Source organism: Oncorhynchus masou, chromosome 24 (assembly GCF_036934945.1).
Source record: "Oncorhynchus masou masou isolate Uvic2021 chromosome 24, UVic_Omas_1.1, whole genome shotgun sequence".
Taxonomy (NCBI): Eukaryota; Metazoa; Chordata; class Actinopteri; order Salmoniformes; family Salmonidae; genus Oncorhynchus; species Oncorhynchus masou.
Genome location: NC_088235.1, coordinates 52,922,574 through 52,940,676, shown reverse-complemented (window position 1 = coordinate 52,940,676; position 18,103 = coordinate 52,922,574). Strand labels below are relative to the sequence as shown.

Below are 18,103 nucleotides of genomic sequence, written 5' to 3'. Positions count from 1 at the left end.
TACAGTGTATAGAGATTAGAACTAAAGCAGTATGTAAACATTATTAAACTGTATGTATATAGGGCAGCAGCCTCTAAGGTGCAGGGTTGCGTAACCGGGTGGAAGCCGGCTAGTGATGGCTATTTAACAGTCTGATGGCCTTGAGATCTTAACAGTTTTCAGTCTCTTGGTTCCAGCTTTGATGCACCTGTACTGGCCTCGCCTTCTGGACGATAGCGGGGTGAACAGCATGTGGCTCGGGTGATTAATGTCCTTTGATCTTTCTGGCCTTCCTGTGATATCGGGTGCTGTAGGTGTCCTGGAGGGCAGGTAGTTTGCCCCTGGTGATGTGTTGGGCAGACCGCACCACCATCTGGAGAGCCCTTCAGATGCGGGTCGGTGCAGTTGCCATAGCAGGCAGTGATACAGCCCGACAGGATGCTCTCAATTGTTAATCTGAAAAAGGGTCTTAGGGGACAAGCCACATTTCTGAAGCCTCCTGAGGTTGAAGAGGCACTGTTGCGCCTTCTTCACCACACTGTCTGTACATTGTTTGTATTCGTCCATATTCCCTGTCACTTTACCATTGTTAAATGCAGTAGTTCATGCTCTCAGTGTTGCGCAAATGCTTCTATCTACGGTTTCTAGTTTGGGTTTAATAGTCACAGTGGGTACAACATCTCCTATACACTTTCTGTTGAACTCAGTCACCGTATCCATGTATTTGTCTTTGGTATTCTCAGAGGCTACCCAGAAAATATTCCCAGTCCGTGTGATCAAAACAATCTTGAAAAATGGATTCCAATTGGTCAGACCACCGTTGAATAGACCTTATCATGGGTACTTCCTGTTTCTGGCTATATGAAGGGAGGAGCAAAATGGAGTCGTGATCAGATTTTCCGACGGTAGGACGGGGGAGGCCCTGGAAGGCATTTTGAAAAGTTGAGTAGCAGTCTTCCAAAGTTTTTCCAGCGCGAGTACTACAGTCAATATGTTGGTAGAGCTTTGGTAGCGTGTTCCTCTATTTTGCTTTCTTAAAATCCCCAGATACAATAAATGCGGCCTCAGGATATGTGGTTTCCAATTTGCATAAAAGTCCAGTGTAGTTCTTTGAGGGCAATCGTGGAATCGGTTTGAGGGGGAATATATACGGCTGTGACTAACCAAAGATTATTTGCTTGGGAGGTGAACAAAATAACTTGAGTTTCTGTATGTTATCACAATCACACCATGAGTAGTTAATCATGAAACATACACCTCCGCCTTTCTTCCCTGAGAGTTCTTTATTCCTGTCAGCGCAACAGTATATCCCAAGAGGGACATGCTTCCTTAAAACAGAGAATGTTACTATCACTGATGTCTCTAGAAGGAGATCCTCACCTTGATCTCATCTACTTTATTATCCAGAGACTGAACATTAGCGAGTAATATACTCAGAAGTGGTGGATGGTGTGCACGCCTCCTGAGTCGGACTAGAAGTCCACTCCGAATACATCTTCTCTGCTGGCGGTTTTGGAGCAGCCTTTTGAATAGTTAAAATTCGCTGTGGGGTACCAACAAAGGATCCAATTAGGGAAAGCCGTATTCCTGGTCGCAATGCTGGTGAGTTACTGCCGCTATGATATCCAAATGTTATTTCCGGCTGTATGCAATAACACCAAAACAATTCTGGACTAATAATGTAAGAAATAACTCACAAAATACTACAAAGCGGCTGCCGCCATATTGCAGGGATACTGGAGTAACTCATACAATCACCATTTACGCAGCTGCTTTTCTTTTTATTATATATCCTGATGCCTAGTTACCTGACCCCTATACATATCTACCTCATACTACACCAGTATCACTGCAAATTGTAAATATGGTATTGGAACCGACCCTGTATATAGCGTCTTACTGTCTCGTGTTCTCATTTTTGTTTATGTGTTTTTTGTTCTACCTTCCGTTGATTTTAGTGCTAAATTGAAATGCAGGCTTCAGGATGCATGCAGGCTTCAGGATGTCAGTTACAGGCAGGAGTTAATATGTGCAATTCAAAAATTGATGGACATATAATTGATGGAAATTGATGGACATATACAGTTGAAGTCGGAAGTTTACATACACCTTAGCCAAATACATTTAAAGTTTTTCACAATTCCTGACATGTAATCCTAGTAAAAATTTGGATTAGGATCACCACTTTTATTTTAAGAATATTAATAGTAGAGAGAATGATTTATTTCAGCTTTTATTTCTTTCATCGCATTTCAAGTGAGTCAGAAGTATATGTGCACTCAATTCGTATTTCATAACTTGGGTCAAACGTTTCAGGTAACCTTCCACAAGCTTCCCACAATAAGTTGGGTAAAGTTTGGCCCATTCCTTCTGACAGGGCTGGTGTAACGGAGTCAGGTTTGTAGGCCTCCTTGCTCTCACACGCTTTTTCAGTTCTGCCCACAAATCTTCTATAGGATTGAGGTCAGGGCTTTGTGATTGCCACTCCAATACCTTGACTTTGTTGACTTTGTTGTCCTTAAGCCATTTTGCCACAACTTTGGAAGTATGCTTGGGGTCATTTTCCATTTGGAAAACCCATTTGCGACCAAGCTTTTACCTTCTGACTGATGTCTTGAGATGTTGCTTCAATATATCCACATCATTTTCCTTGCTCATGATGCCATCTATTTTGTGAAGTGCACCAGTCCCTCCTGCAGCAAAGCACCCCCACAAGATGATGCTGCCACCCCCGTGCTTCATGGTTGGGATGGTGTTCTTCGGCTTGCAAGCCTCCCCCTTTTTCCTCCAATCTTAACGATGGTCATTACGGCCAAACAGTTCTATTTTTGTTTCATCAGACCAGAGGACATTTCTCCAAAGAGTACAATCTTTGTCCCCATGTGCAGTTGCCAACTGTAGTCTAGCTTTTTCATGGCGGTTTTGGAGCAGTGGCTTCTTCCTTGCTGAGCTGCCTTTCAGGTTATGTCGATATAGGACTTGTTTTACTGTGGATATAGATACTTTTGTACCTGTTTCCTCCAGCATCTTCACAAGGTCCTTTGCTGTTGCAAAAAGTGTATGCTTTTCGCACCAAAGTACGTTCATCTCTAGGAGACTGAACGCGTCTCCTTCCTGAGCGGAATAAATTCTGCATGGTCGCATGATGTTAATACTTGCGTACTTTTGTTTGTACAATTGAACGTGGTACCTTCAGACGTTTGGAAACTGCTTCCAAGGAAGCATACAGGTATTTTACACCATTTCAAAGATACCCTTCTCGTAAATCCAGCCACAGTGTCTGATTTCAAAAAGGCTTTACAGCGAAAGCAAGCCGAACGATTATGTTAGGTCAAAAAAACACAGCCATTTTTCCAGCCAAAGAGAGGAGTCACAAAAAGCACAAATTGAGAAAATTAATCATTAACCTTTAATGATCTTCATCAGATGACACTCATAGTACTTCATGTTACACAATACATGTATGTTTTGTTTGATAAAGTTCAGTAGTTCCAAAACATCCAGTGATTTAGCAGAGAGCCACGTCAATTTACAGAAATACTCATCATAAATGTTGATGAAAATACAAGTGTTATGCATGGAACTTCAGATAAACTTATCTAAAGACTTCTTCGCCTGCCATATGAGTTCTGTTATACTCACATACATCATTCAAACAGTTTTAGAAACGTCAGGGTGTTTTCTATCCAAATCTACTACTAATATGCATATGTTAGCAACTGGGCCTGAGTAGCAGGAAGTTTACTCTAGGCACCTTATTCATCCAAGCAACTCAATATTGCCCCCCAGTCCCAAAGAAGTTAATATAAATCCACAATTGTTATATAATTACACTTAATTAGTGTTCGTTTACATCTGCAAACAGCTAGTTTATTTTCTTAGCAAGTTGTGTCTAAATCGTGTTAGCTGCGAATGCTAATTCCTATTTAGCTGGCTAGCTAGCTAATAATGTACTGTCAGACCAAACATAGCTAGCTATACAACCTGATACCAGTGATGGTGTACGCCTACATCATCATGTTTTGTGCAACAGTATCTTCTAAACCAGAGGATTAGGTGAAGCATGAATGTTACCAACATAAAGTAGCTAAGAGAGAACATTTTAACGTAGCCACATATTACAGGGTCCCCTAGGAAACACTGGCCAACACTTTGGTTCCTACACTGTCACAATAAGTCCTCCCTTGCATTTTCACTCTATTCAAAGTGCCCACTATTATATTTTAACTATGGAATTATAATAATCAATATTTTTCCATGATTCCAACATTTCACCCAAGTGTTTACAAATCAAAGTTTATTTGTCACGTGTGCCGAATACAACAGGTATAAGTAGACCTTACAGAGAAATGCTTACTTACAAGCCCTAACCAACAGTGCAATTTTTAAGTAAGAAATAGTTATTAGGTAAACAATAGATTTAAAAAAAACTTTAAAATGACAGTGAAAATAACAGTAGCGAGGCTATATATATAATGTTTTTCATCGGCAGGGACTGGGGAACTGGTCTGAATTGAAAGAATGACGGATGGCGCTAAATACACGGAAATTCTTGAGGGAAACCTGTTTCAGTCTTCCAGAGATTTGAGACTGGGATGAAGGTTCACCTTCCAGCAGGACAATGACCCTAAGCATATTGCTGAAGCAACCCTCGAGCGGTTTAATTAACCTTGGGGATAGTGAGACGCTAGCGTCTCAAGTGGCCAATAGCCTCGGGAAATGCAGAGTGCCAAATTCAAATAAAACGCGTTAAAACTCAAACTTTCATTAAATCACACATGCAGGGTACTCAACTAAAGTTACACTCGTTGTGAATCCAGCCAACATGTCAGATTTTAAAAATGCTTTTCGGCGAAAGCATGAGAGGCTATTATCTGGTAGCATGCACCCAGCTGAACCAGTTGTAAACAAAAGAACTAGCGTAGCAGGCGCTACACAAAATGCTGAAATAAAATATAAAACATGCATTACCTTTGACGAGCTTCTTTGTGGGCACTCCAATATGTCCCATAAACATCACAATTAGTCCTTTTTTTTCTGATTAATTCCGTCCATGTATACCCAAAATGTCCATTTATAAAGCAGGTTTGATCCGGAAAAAAACAGCTTTCCAAAACACAATGTCACTACAAAACATTTCAAAAGTTGCCTATAAACTTTGCCAAAATAGTTCAAACTACAACTTTAGGTATTTTTCAACGTTAATAATCAATCAAATTATAGACGGGGCAATCTGTATTCAATACAGCAAGTAAACAAAACATGCACCATTTTCCCTCTTGCGTAACTATCAACAGTGTAACGTTGTTCCAGGATGTGCCTCTTCGTTTCACCAATGATTAACTTCAACCTAATTCCAAAGACTGGTGACATCCTGTGGAAGTCGTAGGAACTGTAAAATGGTCCCTATTCCCTTGGCAAAGACAACTGAGGGAATGGTCAGAGGAAAAATAAATAATTCTGAACAGTTCTTCATTGGGATTTTGCCTGCTACATAAGTTCTGTTATAGTCACAGACATGATTGAACCAGTTTTAGAAACTTCAGAGTGTTTTCTATCCACACCTACTAATCATATGCATATAATATATTCCTGGCATGAGTAGCAGGAAGTTGAAATTGTGCACGCTATTTATCCAAAAGTGGAAATGCTGCCCCCTATCTCTAAGAAGTTACGGGTAAATGTTTAAATGTCTTGGAATGGCCTAGTCAAAGCCCAGACTTCAATTCAATTGAGAATCTGTGGAATAAAGATTGCTGTACACAAGCGGAACCCATCCAACTTGAAGGAGCTGGAGCAATTTTGCCTTGAAGAAGGCGCAAAAAGCTTATGGAGACATACCCCAAGATACTTTAAAAAAAATGTTGTTTTTATTTCACCTTTATTTAACCAGGTAGGCCAATTGAGAACAAGTTCTCATTTACAACTGCGACCTGGCCAAGATAAAGCAAAGCAGTGCGACAAAAACAACAACACAGAGTTACACATATACAAACGTACAGTCATTAACACAAAAGAAAAGAAAAATAGAACATTCTATGTGCGGTGTGTGCACATGTAGAAGAGTAGGGAGGTAGGCAATAAATAGGCCCAAGAAGCGAAAATAATTACAATGTAGCGTTAATACTGGAGTGACAGATATGCAGATGATGTGCACGTAGAGATACTGGGTTGCAAATGAGCACACGGGTAAGTAATAATGTAGGGATGAGGTAGTTGGGTGTGCTATTTACAGATTGGCTGTGTACAGGTACAGTGATCTGTAAGCTGCTCAGACAGCTGATGCTTAAAGTTAGAGAGGGAGATATAAGACTCCAGCTTCAGATTTTTGCAATTCGTTCCAGTCATTGGCAGCAGAGAACTCGAAGGAAAGGCTTTGGGGATGACCAGTACCTGCTGGAGCGTGTGCTACCGGTGGGTGTTTCTATGGTAACCAGTGAGCTGAGATAAGGCGGGGCTTTACCTAGCAAAGACTTATAGATGACCTGGAGCCAGTGGGTTTGGTGATGGATTTGTAGTGAAGGCCAGCCAACGAGAGCAAACAGATCGCAGTGGGGAGGGGGGGGGGGGGGCTTTGGTGATAAACTGATGGCACTGTGATAGATGCCCAATTTTTCAGTTTTTGATTTGTTAAAAAAGTTGTAAATATCCAATAAATGTCGTTCCACTTCATGATTGTGTCCCACATGTTGTTGATTCTTCACAAAAAATACAGTTTTATATCTTTATGTTCGAAGCCTGAAATGTGGCAAAAGGTTGCAAAGTTCAAGGGGGCCGAATACTTTCGCAAGGCACTGTATGTCTATAACAGTTTGGGTCTAGAGTGTCTCCCCCTTTGAAGAGGGGCATGACCGCGGCAGCTTTCCAATCTTTGGGGATCTCAGACGATACAAAAGAGAGGTTTAATAAGCTAGTAATAGGGGTTGCAACAATTTCGGCGGATCATTTTAGAAAGAGAGGGTTTGTAGAGCTGATTTGTAGGGATCCAGATTTTGCAGTTCTTTTCAGACTTGCAGCTGTAATTGCTGCAAAAGGTGGCTCTACAAAGTATTGACTTGAATAGTTATGCACGCGCAACTCCCCAACGGGCTCAGGAGAGTTGAAGGTTGAGTTATGCGTCATCTGAAACAGTTTTATTTTACCTTTATTTAACTAGGCAAGTCAGTTAAGAACAAATTCTTATTTTCAATGAAGGCCTAGGAAGAGTGGGTTAACTGCCTTGTTCAGGGGCAGAATGACAGATTTTTACCTTGTAAGGGGATTCGATCTTGCAACCTTTCGGTTACAATGCTATAACCACTTGGCTACCTGTCGCCCGCCTAACCACTAGATGATCCGCCTAACCATACTCCTTAACACCCGCCAGCTTAAACTTGAAGCCTGCTGCACCAATATGTCGGAGGAAACACTGTTCAACTGGCGACTGGGGTCAGCCTTCAGGCACCCGGCCCGCCGCAACGAGTCACTAGAGTGCAATGAGCAAAGTAAAGCACAACCGGCCTAACCCGGATGATGCTGAGCCAATTGTGCGCTGTCCTATGCGATTCCCGTCCACGGCCGGTTGTGGCACAGCCTGGGAAATGAACCTGGGTCTGTGTAAACGCCTCGCTTAGACCACTGCGTCACTCGGGATGCCCGTGCAGTTACATTTTGTTTAAAGAATTGAGCGATTTTTAAATATAGCAGCAAGAGAATGCTGGGATCGGCTTTTATATATTAGGCAGTCTAAACTGTTTTCACACACGATTGCACAATGAATATTTTATGAATTTCCAAATATTGTATTACAAAGTTAGACAATAGAGAAATAAGCTTTTGGCCATCACCGTCGGGTGAGTTGTGTATCATTGGGTGAGTCACTGAAACTGGAAAGTATTTTCCTCCTCATATTGTAGCCTACAGTGTGGGCCTGCACGCACACCTAGGCCTAGGCCATTGATGGATTTAAGACAACGTCGTTTTTATTGAGTTCAGTGTCAAAGTAGCCTGTCATTTAAATAATTTGTGCTTTATTAAAAAGGATTCTGCTTGTCTCCAGTCATGTTAAATGACATAGAATTGCATGAAATGTGTTTATAAAAAGGACACATTTTTCCGGGATCCTAGGCTACTAAAAATGTGTGCAACTTCTGTAAGTGCCTCAATTCTACTGCTCAATGCCACTACGCAAATGCAATATTATAAGTTGTTTTTATTCTATTTTTGTTGTCATGCGTTCCGGTCCCTCAGAGCTCCCCAGGTTTCAACCCCCCCCCCCCCCCCCAATTAAGCACTGGTATTAATGTTGTTGTTTTTTAAATTTTACAGAAACTAAATAATACAGTAAGTACGACTCAGAATATATTCTTCTGAAATGGGCTACATTTTCTTCATATTATGCTTCTTTTGACCTGCTTAAAATAAATTATTTATTGTGATGGTGTAAGCTATGTTTAATGGATTTATTAAACTTTTTTAATATAGATGTTCCAAAGGCACACATCAGTGGCTTGTTGATACGCGTGGAAGCCAGAGATGCGAAATGTGTTTGTTATTAACGGTCAATTAACGTAAGACAGGCAGTTATTTGAATGACAATCACCGGCTGACAAAATGTCATGACCGCCACAGCTATAATAATAATAATATATCCCATTTAGCAGACGCTTTTGTCCAAAGCGACTTACAAGTCGGCTGGGGCCACTACTTTTACATATGGGTGGTCCCAGCGGGAATCGAACCCATGACGCTTGGCGTTGCAAGCGCCATGCTCTACCGACTGAGCCACACAGGACCCAGCTCTAATCAAAAAGCATTTCTTTCCATCTGATCTTCCACAAGCCTACTCTGAGCACACAGAGAGAAAGGGCACATGGGCAGGGCAGACACTTTCATGCAGGGATAAGGAAAATCATGCACTTTAGGCTACTGTTTGACCAAATACTGCAATGTATCCCAACAAGAATTTCCTTGTCTGTTGAGACAGTGTCCTCTTTACCCTTGCGTTTGATATGTTGAATATTCCATGTGATTCAACTGGGGCTGTAACAGAGTTAAGCCCAACATTTGCAATGATCTTAATATAACTTGGGCTCTATAAATACATGCAGGTTAAGCTATGGAGATTCTCCGAGTGCACCCACATGTGGGCCCTGCTTGATAGGAGTTCTCTCGCCCTCACACGGTCAACTCCAACTTTTACACTAGTGATCACAACCCTTCTGCCCTGCACTCTACTTACCCATTACTGTACATTGCTGCACAATGACACCCACATAGTTATAGAAATGTCTATTTCCCTATCTGAATGCATCATGATGATCTTTGCTCAGAAGATATGTTATTGTGATATGATTGCCTTGTAAACTTGAGGTTTTAGAATTGTATGAGGTATTTATTTGAGTCTATATATATATATATATATACATACACTGCTCAAAAAAATAAAGGGAACTGCTGACACACTCCAGCCACATGGAGTGTGAGGTCTAGGTTGGTTAAGCACAATAATCTGACTAAGTCATTTTATGGAATTTGACAGTTTGTCCAACCGGCTTCATAATCGCAGACCACGCCAGCCCAAGACCCCCACATCTGGCTTCTTCACTTTTGGGATCGTCTGAAACCAGCCACCCAGACAGTTGATGAAACTGAGAAGTGTTTCTGTCTGTCATAAAGACCTTTTGTGGGGTAAAACTCTTGTTATTGACTGGGCCTGGCTCCCCAGTGGGTGAGCATTGCTCTGAAGTGGGTGGGGCCCCTTATGCCCTCCCAGCCCACCCATGGCTGTGCTCCTGCCCAGTTATGTGAAATCCATAGATTAGGGCCTATTGAATTTATTTTAATTGACTGATTTCCTTCTATGAAGTATAACTTGGTAAAATGGGTGAAATTGTTGTGTTTTATATTTTTGTTCAGTGTGTGTGTGTGTGTGTGTGTGTGTGTGTGTGTGTGTGTGTGTGTGTGTGTGTGTGTGTGTGTGTGTGTGTGTGTGTGTATATATATATATATATAGGATTTTCTTCTATGTATGTTTTATGTGTCCTTGACCCACTGGTGACCACAGATATCTATCCAAACATCATTGCTATGGGCTTTCCTGCAGAACGGCTCGAAGGAGTGTACAGAAACAATATAGACGACGTTGTACGGTGAGTAACGGCCGCTCATGACCTCGTCTGGTGAGGAATCTGTCATGAATGCGTCTAGAATGTATTTTGTGACTAACATTAGACAAAACAATACAAAAGTTCATAAGGTATCCTGAGGTGTAGTGTCAAATATTTTGCGCCGTTGTCTATTTTGTAGCATGTTATTAAATGCATTACGTTGTCAATTTCTGTAGTTTTGTAATGTTCTGAATGTAACTGCGCCTCAACAGGTTTCTTGACTCAAAACATAAAAGCCATTATAAGATTTACAATCTGTAAGTATACCACAAAACGCTTGCTTGCTAATATCAATGTTTTGTTTACAAATTAATTGCTCCTTCATGACCACTGACTGAAATCCTTCCCATTTCAGTTGTGTAGAACGACACTATGATGCTGCCAAATTTAACTGCAGAGGTACGCCATCAAAAACATCCCTGACTCTTCACTGTCACCTATCTCACATTTAAGTTTTTAGAGCCAGGTGGCTGAAAGGGAACTTTGTGTATTTATATTTTTCTCTCTCCGCCCTCCAGTTGCACAGTACCCCTTTGAAGACCACAATCCGCCTCAGCTAGAGCTCATCAAGCCATTCTGTGAAGATCTGGACCAATGGCTGAGCGAGGATGACAATCATGTGGCGGCCATCCACTGCAAGGCAGGGAAGGGCCGCACTGGGGTGATGATCTGCGCCTACCTCCTGCACCGCAGCAAGTTCCAAGAGCCCCAGGAGGCCCTCGACTTCTATGGGGAAGTGCGGACAAGGGACAAGAAGGTCAGTGACTTGCCATGGTCGATGACTACGCTAGTACTCAGTGCGAGAAGTCTCATAAAAGCAGAATAGGTCTAGATCTTCTTTGTTTTGTCCTAGACCTGCCTTTATGTTAATACTTAATTTCCAAGACATATTTTATATTTTATACAATCTGTATATCCTACTGTGGTAATTATTCAATTATGAGTTAATTCTCTTGCATTGACTGTTTTTGTTTGTTTTTCCTTTTCAGGGAGTGACAATCCCGAGCCAACGGCGCTATGTGTACTACTACAGCCACCTGCTGAAGAACAAGCTGGACTACAAGCCAGTGGCTCTGCTCTTCCATAAAATGGTGTTTGAGACGCTGCCAATGTTCAGCGGAAGCACCTGCAGTGAGTCACTCTCATGTTAAACTTCACCTCTGACCCAGGGCGTAACTCTTTAAATGGATTGGCACGCTCTGAGTGTGCATACGTTCACCCACGTTAGTAGAGAGACATTATATACTTTACATTGAAGCCAAGCTCTTGATCAGTTACTAGTGCTCTTTAAGAAAGATGGTTAGTTATTAATAAGAGACTAAATAGATGACTATCTCTACTCCCAACTGCATTCATCAAGCCTGGGTTTTACCTGCATATCCAAGTTGTATGTTTTTTTCTGCAGTTCAGAAGATGAATGCAGTATGTCTCAATTTGTTTCAAAATAACAAGTCACCAAGGACCTCTCACAGAGATTATATTTGATAGTTTTTTTTAAATTCTCAATATTTGCTCTTCTTGAAAAAGAACTACGTTTATTATTGATGTTCAAGGATTTTCAGAAACTGCACAAATTGGTTCGCACAACTCCTAGCTCAAGTAGACAGATTTTCAACACCAATCTTTAATCAAACAACTCCAATGATCTATCCTATGTCTTTCATCTAATTGAATATGTGCATTTCTAATCATGTGCATCTACTGTATGTAATTTGCTTGGATAAACTTCTCTGTGAAACAATTATTTTTCAATTTTTCCTCTTTTTCTGGTTTAATGTGCCTGAGTCACAGATCATCTTTCCTTTTGGGGTTTATCAATGCGTCACTTGTTTCCTCCTTGAGTTCTCTGTGATGCTCTCACCTAACACCTGAATGTGCTCAACTGCTCTGCACACACTCTTCTCTTTCCCTTTAATACTCCCTAAAGAGGGCCCTATTCTGAGTTTGACGTTCCCTTTTTATGTAGAACTATATAGTTACATAATGTTGCTTGTTAGCACTCAATCTAAAGTGTCAGCTAAATGCTGAGGTGTATTGAGTGAGAAGCTAATTTGGAGAAGACTAGACTTTCAATGGGACTAGCATATAATACTAACATATAAGACATTTCTCATTGGTGAATGCACATTTTAGAAACAAACAGGCTAGATGCAGCCTTCTGCAATGGGGATTTGAGACGTCCTTGGACTATCTAACGTTAGTCTGAAGTTCCCACATTTTTTTTCTTCCTGTGAAATATTAACCATGTGTCCTGTGTCTTGTTGACTAGTTTTAAGTTATCTCCATTTGAATGCCAAGTATGTTGTTTCTAGATGTGTGGCTGCGTATGTACATAATTGATCATCTAGCATATACAGGTAACCGACAAAATAAAGGAAACTCCAATATAAAGTGTCTTCTCAACACGGCGTTGGGCCACCACGAGCCAGAACAGCCTCAATACATCTTGGCATAGATTCTACAAGTGTCTGGAACTTTATTGGGGTGATGCTACATCTTTCTTCTACGAGAAATTCCATAATTTGGTGTTTTGTTGGTGGAAAACACAGGCGCGGCTCCAGAATCCCCCATAAGTGTTCAATTGGGTTGAGATCTGTTGACTGAGATGGCCAGGACATGGTTTACATAGTTTTCATGCTCATCAAACTATTCAGTGACCACTCGTGCCCTGTGGATGGTGGAATTGTCTAGTTCTATGGAGGTATAGCCATGGTATCCAAAATAATGGCCTGCCCAGCATTTTTATACATGACCCAGGAACCACACCTGCTTTCAATATACTTTGTATCCCTCATTTATTGAAGTGTTTCCATTATTTTGGCAGTTGCCTATATATTTACTGTTATAAGTGTTCCTGCTGTGTTCTGAAGCCCCAGCCAGTGCCAGCCCAGCCAGGCTGTGTGTTAATCTCCTTCTCTCTCTCTGAAAGGGGACAGTACCATTAAAAACAGGAGCGAGCCGATCCCTCTGGGCTTCAAGAAAGGGAATTGGCATTGGGGTAAATGAGCCTTTCATCCATTTTGATGTACTTCCCTCATACACTGTTCATTTGGACCCAGTCCCAACAAGAACTAGGTAGATTCTCTTCTAGTGAAGGCTATAAGAAGATGTAGTGTTAAGACATTGCAATGTGGAGGCATATAAAGACCAACCAACCACCTTATGAGTAGTTTCAAACTCTAATAAATGTAATGCAGTCCGTTTGTTATTGACGGAAGTGCAACAGTCATCAGAATAGGGTCCCATGGCTTTGGTTTTGGTTCTTTTTGGGTGTTATTTGTGGTCTGGTTCTTTCCCTCACTCCTTCTTTATGGGATTACACTGTTTTCAAGAACTCACAACTAGGGTTTTCTTTAACTGTCCATCTGTCCTGCAATGTGGACATGGCAGCAACTCCAAGAAACTAACATTTGTATTTTGTCTTGTTCTTTCTCTACCTCTATTACCCTTTGTTGTCATCTCTCCCTATCTCTGCCCCCTGTCTCTGAAACACTCACGCCTCTCTAGATCCTCAGTTTGTGGTGTATCAACTTAAAGTCAAGATCCACACATCCAACCCGGCTCACACACGGAGGGAAGAAAAGCACATGCTATTTGAGTTTCCCCAACCGCTGCCCGTGTGTGGAGACATCAAAGTGGAGTTCTTTCACAAGCAAAACAAAATGATGAAGAAGGTTGGTTTTCTCCACCCATCACGAGTGTCCCTAGTTTCCCCCTGGATTCCCTTTGCTTCAGCCATTTTCAATTGCTGTTTTTTCAATGAATTGTGGTTAATAGAGATGAGCATTTTAAATTATTTCACTATTTGAATAATATTTCATACGGATATGTGCAAAGTCGAAATACATGTTTTAAAGAAAGTATACATATTTTTTAATCCCACGACGAGAGAGAGAGAGAGAGAGAGAGCGAGAGAGAGAGAGACACACGGTGCTCTGCTTGTATCAGCAGAAGGGTGGGGGAGGGGCGGGTGTGTGTGACAGACTGTGTGTGGCACAGAGTGAGAGAGAAAGTAGCTAAACTGACTCGCGCTACTTGTCTACAACATATGAAACAACAGCCTACCCAGGGGTTCTCCATAACTGCTACCAATTTCAATCATATGGATTCTGGAGAGGTTGTTTTTGAGATCAGTGTACAGCCGCAATAAAAATGTCTGGGGGTAGGGGGTCTGGTTTGGAGATGTCTTAGCCTACTACAGACAGAAGTATGTATGTTCCCAAATAAATGTTTTCTCAAATATTTTATTTTCTCTTATGATGTGTCCACTGAACTGACATGAATGATTGTTGATGTGCACCAAAGCAGGGCTCAACTCCAACAGTGGTGTGTAGCCTACTGTCGCTGCTGGCAAAATAATTCAAGGCCTGTACTTTATCACTCAGGATGCAACTTTCCAGTGCTGCTATTTTTGCCAGTGGTGGAAAAAAGTACCCAATTGTCATACTTGAGTAAAAGTAAAGATACCTTAATAGAAAATTATTTCAGGAAAAGTGAAAGTCAACCAGTAAACTCCTACTTGAGTAAAAGTCTAAAAGTATTTGGTTTTAAATATACTTAAGTATCAAAAGTAAAAGTGTAAATCATTTAAAATGCCTTATATTAAGCAAACCAGACAGCACCACTTTCTTGTTTTTTAAATTTATGGATAGCCAGGGGCACACATTTACAAACGAAGCATGTGTTTAGTGAGTCAGCCAGAACATAGGCAGTAGGGATGACCAGGGATGGTCTCTTGATAATTGTGTGAATGTGACCATTTTCATGTTCTATTAAGCATTCACAATGTAATTGGTTATTTTGGGTGTCAGGGAAAATGTATGGCGTAAAAAATACATCATTTTCTTTAGGAATGTAGTGAAGTAAAAGTTGTCAAAAAATATAAATGGTAAAGTACAGATACCCCCCAAAAACGACTTAAGTAGTCTTTCAAGTATTTTTACTTACACAACTGATTTTTGCCATGTAATATTATTCAAACAAAATCAGACAACCTTATTGTAGAATAGTTTACCTATTTACCTAGTCGGTGTGTTCTATGCGTGGTAAATATTCCTTGAGGCACATTCAAGTTGCGACAGCCAGGAGGGAGGGAAACATGTATTCTGACAAGCAGTTAATAAGCAACAATTCTTAATTCAGTCATATGAAGAAAAAAAGCAGTTTTGGCAAATGTATTTTGAATACAGATTTGGCATTTGTTAAGAGGGGATCCCAGTTTTACATTGCTACTATGTAAATATATCTATATTATTATTATTTTTTACAAATGCACTTTTGCAACCAGAGTTCCAAGCATGGTTTAGGCACAGCTGTGCAACAGAGCTCTTAAAAGTTGCAATGTCATCTTAAAAGGGCGATTTCATACTTTGTTTAAAAAAATAAAAAATAAAACAATTTTTTTTTAAATGTAATGTTTTGAGTGAAGAATAATTATTTATAACAATAATAATTACAACAATCTGGATGTTGTGTCCAATGGGGTAAATGCAGATGGACAAACCCCATGCTTCAGCATATGTATTTACAGCCGCTATTCTGCATCAGTTGGGCTATAGGTGTTGATCAAATCAAATACATTTTTATTGGTCACATATACATGGTTAGCAGATGTTAATGTGAGTGTAGCATAATGCTCGTACTTCTGGTTCCGATATCTAACAAGTAATCTAACAATTCCACAACTACCTAATACACACAAATCTAAAGGGATGAAATAAGAATATGTACATATAAATATATGGATAAGCGATGACCGAGCGACATAGGCAAGATGCAATAGATGGTATAAGATACAGTATATACATATGGGATGAGTAATGCAAGATATGTAAACATTATTCAAGTGGCATTGTTTAAAGTGACTAGTGATCCGTTTATTGAAGTGGCTAATGATTTGAGTCTGTATGTAGGAAGCAGCTTCTCTGTGTTAGTGATGGCTGTTTAACAGTCTGATGGCCTTGAGATAGAAGTTATTTTTCAGTCTCTCGGTCCCAGCTTTGATGCACCTGTACTGACCTCGCATTCTGGATGATAGCGGGATGAACAGGCAGTGGCTCAGCTGGTTGTTGTCCTTAATTTTCTTTTTTGCCTTCCTGATAGTTTTCCCCCGGTGATGCGTTGTGCAGACCACCCCACCCTCTGGAGAGCCTTGCTATTGTGGACGGTGCAGTTGCCTTACTAGGCGGTGATACAGCATGACAGGATGCTCTCAATTGTGTATCTGTAAAAGTTATTCAGCCTCCTGAGGTTGAAGAGGTGCTGTTGCGCCTTCTTCACCACATTGTGTGGGTGGACCATTTCAGTTTGTCCGTGATGTGTACGTAGAGGAACTTAACTTTCCACTTTCTCCACTGCTGTCCCGTGGATGTGGATAGTTGGGTGCTCCCTCTGCTGTTTCCTGAAGTCCACGATCATCTCCTTTTTTTTGTTGACGTTGAGTGAGCGGTTGTTTTCTTGACACCACACTCCGAGTTCCCTTACCTCTTCCCTGTAGGCTGTCTCGTCGTTGTTGGTAATCAAGCCCACTACTGTTGTGTCGTCTGCAAACTTGATGATTTGAGTTGGAGGTGTGCATGGCCACGCAGTCATGGGTGAACAGGGAGTACAGGAGGAGGCTGAGCATGCACCATTGTGGGGCCCCAGTATTGAGGATCAGCGAAGTGGAGATGTTGTTTCCTACCTTCACCACCTGGGGGCAGCCTGTCAGGAAGTCCAGGACCCAATTACACAGGGCGGGGTTGAGACCCAGGGCCTCAAGCTTAATGATGAGTTTGGAGGGTACTATGGTGTTGAATGCTGAGCTGTAGTTAATGAACAGCATTTTTACATAGGTATTCCTCTTGTCCAGATGGGATAGGGCAGTGTGATGGTGATTGCATTGTTTGGGGTCCTGTTGGGGCGGTATGCAAACTGAATTGGGTCTAAGGTGGCCGGTAAGGTGGAGGTGATATGATCCTTGACAAGTCCCTCAAGGCACTTCATGATGACAGAAGTGAGTGCTATGGTGCAATAGTAATTTTGTTCAGTTATCTTTGCCGCCTTAGGTACAGACACAATGGTGGTCATCTTGAAGCATGTGGGGACAGCAGACTGGGATAGGGAGCGATTGAATATGTCCGTAAACGCGGCTAGGGATGCCGTTTGGGACAGCAGCCTTGTGAGGGTTAACACGTTTTAAATGTCTTACTCGTGCTTATTGCTAATAGTGTATCTGATAATATAGACCATGCATAAGCTATATGCATGGTCCAATATGTTAACTTATTTTAAATTGTTTACCAATATGTTATTGGGCCCATTTCTGGAGGTGGAAATTGTATTTTAGATGGTGTCAGCATTTTATTTTCATACATTTTTGGAGTAGAATGTCCTTTTTTACAGTCACCAGAACTGACCTTCCCTGTCCTACAAAACAATTATCCGGGGGTCCTGGACCTCCTAAGCAAGGGGACTGTAATTTGTCAAACTCGCTGTTTAATAAATGTACAAAATTATCCTCTATAAAGGCATGATGGTCATGACTTTCTTACATGAAAATGGAGATTAACTTGGCCCCAGACAAACCCCTGAGTTGGTTGATCATTGTAGCCTACTCCTTCTCATTTATCAGACTTAATGAATTGATTCGAAGTCTCCCACTTGCTACACATGGAGCCTCTGACTGTAGCGCTGCTTTGATTGACTGACGAACAAGCTACACGTGTGAAGGCTACCGGTGCGTCTTTTTTTATGTGGCGCACTCAAATAAACTCTCAATTGTTGTTTTACGGCAAAAAAAATATGCAAACGTCTATCCTTCTAGGCTATGCAGCAATGTCACATACATGTAAATATTTTTTCGACTGTCTTTTTATTGTTAAAATAGGCGTTTTTTAATATATTTTTTGTATATTAATACTGAAGTAATACTAATGTCCTTTCAGATATTCGAATAACCGTGCCCATCCCTAGTGTTTCATTGTGTGTCTTCAATT

General features: G+C 41.0%; 1 protein-coding gene across 2 annotated transcripts in view; it reads left to right on the top strand.

Moving 5' to 3' along the window:
- Window positions 1-18,103, top strand: part of LOC135512324 (phosphatidylinositol 3,4,5-trisphosphate 3-phosphatase and dual-specificity protein phosphatase PTEN-like) — a 34,221-nt gene that overhangs the window by 9,018 nt on the left and 7,100 nt on the right. Inside the window, exons 2-8 of one of the 2 annotated variants that reach the window (XM_064934242.1) lie at window positions 10,025-10,109; window positions 10,340-10,384; window positions 10,483-10,526; window positions 10,646-10,884; window positions 11,117-11,258; window positions 13,057-13,125; window positions 13,635-13,801. In XM_064934242.1, coding sequence (XP_064790314.1) covers window positions 10,025-10,109; window positions 10,340-10,384; window positions 10,483-10,526; window positions 10,646-10,884; window positions 11,117-11,258; window positions 13,057-13,125; window positions 13,635-13,801 — 791 coding nt within the window. The remainder of the gene's footprint in view (window positions 1-10,024; window positions 10,110-10,339; window positions 10,385-10,482; window positions 10,527-10,645; window positions 10,885-11,116; window positions 11,259-13,056; window positions 13,126-13,634; window positions 13,802-18,103) is intronic. The other variant, XM_064934244.1, reaches the window with a different exon arrangement.